General features: G+C 46.9%; 1 protein-coding gene across 1 annotated transcript; it reads right to left on the bottom strand.

Annotated features, from left to right (window-relative positions):
- Positions 1-1,981: 1,981 nt before the first annotated feature.
- Positions 1,982-4,300, bottom strand: LOC121992533 (transcription factor MTB1-like). The gene has a single exon (XM_042546992.1). The coding sequence runs from the start codon at positions 4,012-4,014 to the stop codon at positions 2,224-2,226; it is 1,791 nt and encodes a 596-aa protein (XP_042402926.1). The 5' UTR covers positions 4,015-4,300; the 3' UTR covers positions 1,982-2,223.
- Between the last annotated feature and the right edge of the window lie 402 nt (positions 4,301-4,702).

The raw sequence follows: 4,702 nt of genomic DNA, 5'->3' as shown, positions 1-4,702 counted from the left end.
ACAACTCTATCAATGGTCTTGCATAATTAAAACATTTATCACAATATCAACAACTCTGACTCACCTTCGACAAACCATCCTTCTAGGAACCTTAGGACGTGCTGTTAGAAACTAAACAATCTGTTGTCGGAGATTTTAGGGAACTTAGTTGAATTTAAAACTTACACGGAATTTAAATTCAACTTACAGAGGCAGGTCTGTAGAGCTGCATACCAGAGCGGAAGACCAAGTCTATAGACCAGAGCAGAATAGTCTTGACAAACCAGAAGACTAGATCTGCAGAACAGAAAGGCCGATCGGACAAAGAGACCGACCGGGCGAGCTTGCAAATAGCAGTTTTCTTGAAATCTATTTCCCAGGATACAACGATCGGCCGTGAACCCAAAGGACAGCATTAATGATCATTACTTTCACTTGGCCATTTTTGTTCCGCTTGGGCAAATTTTTGCCTCGACCGGGGTCCGGCATTCGCGTGCGTAGGTTGCACTCGCACCCGAGTCAACTTGGTTCAGTGCAATCCGAGTCATGGATTTGCATCCCCTGCGTACCCACGCGTGAAAGAGAGTCTCTCCCCATGCATTTGTACACATTCTCAATGTATATGAATCAATATAAACTAACAAAAATACCTTAAAACTCCCAATATGGGACTAAAGTCTCATTCACAATGGAACTTCTTCTTTTCCACGTCTTCTCCATTCATACTTAATTAACACGTGCCTCCAAGTTGTTCGGGGCCCACATCAAAGGGATAAAGTTAAGGATAAGACTCGTGGTCTAAAATATGTATATATTATTTTATTTTTTTTGCAAATATTAAAATTTTCTAGTTTTGGTATAAAATTGAAATGGCATAAAGGCTTTTTATGGGTTAAGCGAATGATTTATTTATTGAGCCAATGGTTAAGCTTCCAGTGGGTATCACAGCATGGAGTTGGGCATTATTTTGATAATATTTGAAAGAAAGAAAACTTTTTGGTGATGAAGATAATAAGGATTCCCTTTAATTTTTTAGAATTTATTGTATTTTTTCATGGTCAACAATTTGGTGATCATAAGTTTATAGCACATGAAAAATATGGGCTGCCACTGGATTGACAACAATAATGAGGCACCGATATTTAAGAAGAAAACGACTGCAGCTGAATTCTTGTCTCCCTCGTGCCTCAGGAATCAATCGACATTAAGAAAGAGAGAGCATTCAATGGGGATGAGTACTATTATTATTGTAGGGTGTAAAGTCGCATAAAATACTGTCAGCAAGAAACAATGCCATATTTCAAGTGCATCCTTATCTAGCCACGAAAGTAAGCTAAGCAAGGAAAATTTCCAATAAAACCAGAGTAAACATGCAGGCTCTTTCAAAATAATCTATAGTTTAGACTTTAGTAGCAGAAGTTAACATCATGTAGAACAGATTGCACGGAGAGCTTACTTTCCCACGCTGCCTTCTTTCTTCTTTTCTTTTTCCCCGGTTTTCCCTTTTTGCTTTGTTTCCTTTAGCATTTGAATCAAATTTAAGATGAGCACGTTTTGCATGAGATGACTACTGTTGCACGAGAAGACTTCACTGATTGGGAAAGGTGGGCAAATGCCTATTTGCCGTTGAAATGGGTAGCTCTGAGCCAAGGGAGGCGTTTCCCTCATGGTACTGATTCTTTGTTTCTTCGCTGACAACAGCTGACAACAGGATACAAATTTGAATATATCAGAATACTAGAGTAGACATCATTGTAGTAAAACTGGAAATTGGTTAAACAGCCACTCACAGATTTGAAGAAAAGCACTCCGAGCCATTTGACAAAACAACTATCCCCTCTGGTCTCCACCAGCTTCGGATATTGGCATTTAGATATTCATATTGTTCACGTTTAAAAGATTTTAGAATAGCTGTTTCTTTCATACATCAGTGCAGAATTGATGTTGGAACTATCAAGAGTAATGGTACATGGAAGAGAAAGTTGTTTTTGATTTCTACAGCAGCCAAACCTTGGGAGAAAAAAAATATATCTAGAGTGAGAAATATAAGTAAAATATCTAGAGCACTACCATGCCGTCTTTTGGAACTCTAGGAAAATTGCCAGTGGCGTCACAATCAAGTTGTGAATTATGCATAGTTAAATGATGGTATTAGCTATATTGACATCGATTGATTCATGCGCCACAAACTAGTAAACTACGTCCTCGCTATGCAATGTATTGACCCCAGAGAGAGTTTGAATGTCAGGTGGCACTCGACTCATGAGCTAGAGCAGCCATTAACTTCTCCTTGGTGAGTTGCTCGGTTCCAGGCGACTTCACCACGAAAGTGTGGAGGACATTGTCACTGGAAGCAGAAACCGTGGAGTCCACCACGTTGATCTGTGAATCTTTGAAAGCTTGAATGACCTTGGAAACAGGGTGGCTCTCCAGAGGACAACTAACTTGGACGATTACCTCATCCTGAGCCGATTGGATATCGACCTCGGGCCAATGAGCCTCTTGTTTGTCGTGGGCGAATGATGGATCACCCCACACCTCCCTCTCTGCCTCCATCTCCTTCAGTTTCCTCTGGAGCTCAGTGATGTAAGATATGGCATCCCCGAGCAAGGAGGCCTTGTCCATCTTCGAGATGTTGGGCACCACGGCTCTCAGGGCGTAAAACTTCTGGTTAAGTTTCTCCCTTCTCTGGCGTTCAGCTTCCACATGGTTCAGCGGCTCTTCCCTGCCGTTTGCCGGTTTGCGACCCCTCTTTCTTGGTCTGCGCTCGTCCATTGCGCCTGCCTTGTCTTCTTTAGCCGGAAGCTCGACGTCCGAGAGCTCGGATTCAGCTGCCCGGGCACGGTCGGTCAATAGGCTAGTAAAAGGAGCATTTGCCAACGCCTCTGTGCCTAAATCAATTTGGCTAGACTGTGGAGGCGGGCGTGAATGCAATTGCTGGTGCTGCTGCTTCTGTTGGAGTTGCTTGAATCGCTGGTCATCACCGGTGACTCCGTCAATTTGTCGAACAGATGGTGATCCATTGCAGAATTTCTGCTGAAGAGAGTTCATGGAGTCGATTTGATTCCATTGAAACACAGTAGCACCGTCGTCGAAAGGGTGGCTCTTTGGATGGCGATCGCCGTGCTCTGTTGTTATACCAATTGGAACCAGATCCCTCTTCGGGATCGGGCTCCTTTCGTTGACGTAGGACCGGCTAATGTTCAAATCCTTCCCAAAGATCTTCGGGAACTCGGCGACCTGGTTGCCTGTACCAGCGCGCGAGGCAAAAGCTGGATCAACGTTTTCGTCTGTCTTCTCCCCGACCATCGTAGTCGCCTTCACGTAGCCCTGACCGAAGATGGATCTGATCATCCGCAGCGCCTCGTAACTCTCTGACAACGCATTCACCGATCCCAATTCGAGAACGCCCGCATCACACGGCACGAAGACGATGGTGCGGAACCCCGCCGACCACGCGAGATACGCTCGCACGCAGTAATTGGAGCATCCGGGCGACCTCAATTCTGCCTCAGATATCCATATGTGCTTCTCCGAAGCAAGCGCCCTTCCTGGAGCATCCTTCCCTATGGGGAACGAGAAGTACATGGACGCAAGGAAGTAAATCTCCGCACCAGTGATACGGTTAAGCCGGAGCGCGTAGTTCTCATCGTCCGACCCCCCGGATAGCGCGTGGAGCCGCTCGAGCACTCGCTTCCGCATCTTCTGGTGCGCTCCATCGAAGGGGCGTCTCCGGAGGCCGTCGCTCTCCTCCTCAGAATCCCCAACCTCACGGCAGTGGCCGTCGCCCCAGCCCAGGACGATTTCCCCGGTCCCCGACCGCGAGATCTGCCAAAAGATGGCGTAAGCCCAAGCGGAGTCGGGGTCCTCCACGACGTCCTGGAGCTTGTTCTGGAGGTCGTCATCGCCGCCGCCGATAGCAGTGAGATGGCCGTCGGGGGAGTCGGTGTGCTGGGCGTTGAGGTAGTCGAAAGCCTGAGGGCCGAGCACCGCCACCGCCATTTGCCGGTCGTCTTCAGTCCAAAACGCGGCCATCGCCTCCCGGATCCCGATGCAAGTCCAACGTCGACGGATTCACAGATCCCGATGCTTCATCTCCACCGTTTGCTTCAGCGATCGCGAGTTTAGATCAAATCGGAGGCGAAGAGGAGTTACCGAACGGATAAACCAGGATTCGGAGAAAGAGGAAGGGAAGGAATGGGGAGGAGACTGGAGAGGAAACCCTATCGTCTCGTGAAGGGAAGAAGGAAGGCAGAGGGAGACGGCGGAGGCAAGTCCCAGTGGCGGAGTTGTTAATGTGTCGATGGCGAAACGTGCGCGAGATGGAAAGGATCCTCACCCTTAAATCGAAACGTGAGGCAAGCAGAAGCGGCTCGAGCCGAGCTGAGCCGGATAACACAGCGCCAATTAGCGGGACGAAGGCGGATCATTGGAGGAGGTTGAAAGTGGCCGCATAGAATGGCACATGGCATGGGTGATGGGTCCGTGCAAGGTGAGAGTACAGAGACTGGCACATGTCGGTTTTTTTTTTCTAATTCAAACATAAGCCAACCCATGAAAAACGCGACACCGCCGTGTTAAAGGCCTCTCGTGACGGTCTCACCTGGTGAAGATAGAGAGAGTTCAGTACAAATTCAAATTGATAAGTATATCTCCTATCAAATTTTGACCCAATCATTTTAATTATTATCTCTATTGACAATTGAAAGAATTAGTAAATCAA

Source organism: Zingiber officinale, chromosome 1B, assembly GCF_018446385.1.
Source record: "Zingiber officinale cultivar Zhangliang chromosome 1B, Zo_v1.1, whole genome shotgun sequence".
Lineage (NCBI taxonomy): Eukaryota > Viridiplantae > Streptophyta > Magnoliopsida > Zingiberales > Zingiberaceae > Zingiber > Zingiber officinale.
The sequence above is the reverse complement of the archived record's forward strand: the minus strand, read 5'-3'. Positions and strand labels throughout refer to the sequence as shown.

Bases quoted from the DNA above. Each gene is read 5' to 3' on its own strand.
- LOC121992533 (XM_042546992.1), bottom strand. From the start codon at position 4,014: ATGGCCGCGTTTTGGACTGAAGACGACCGGCAAATGGCGGTGGCGGTG.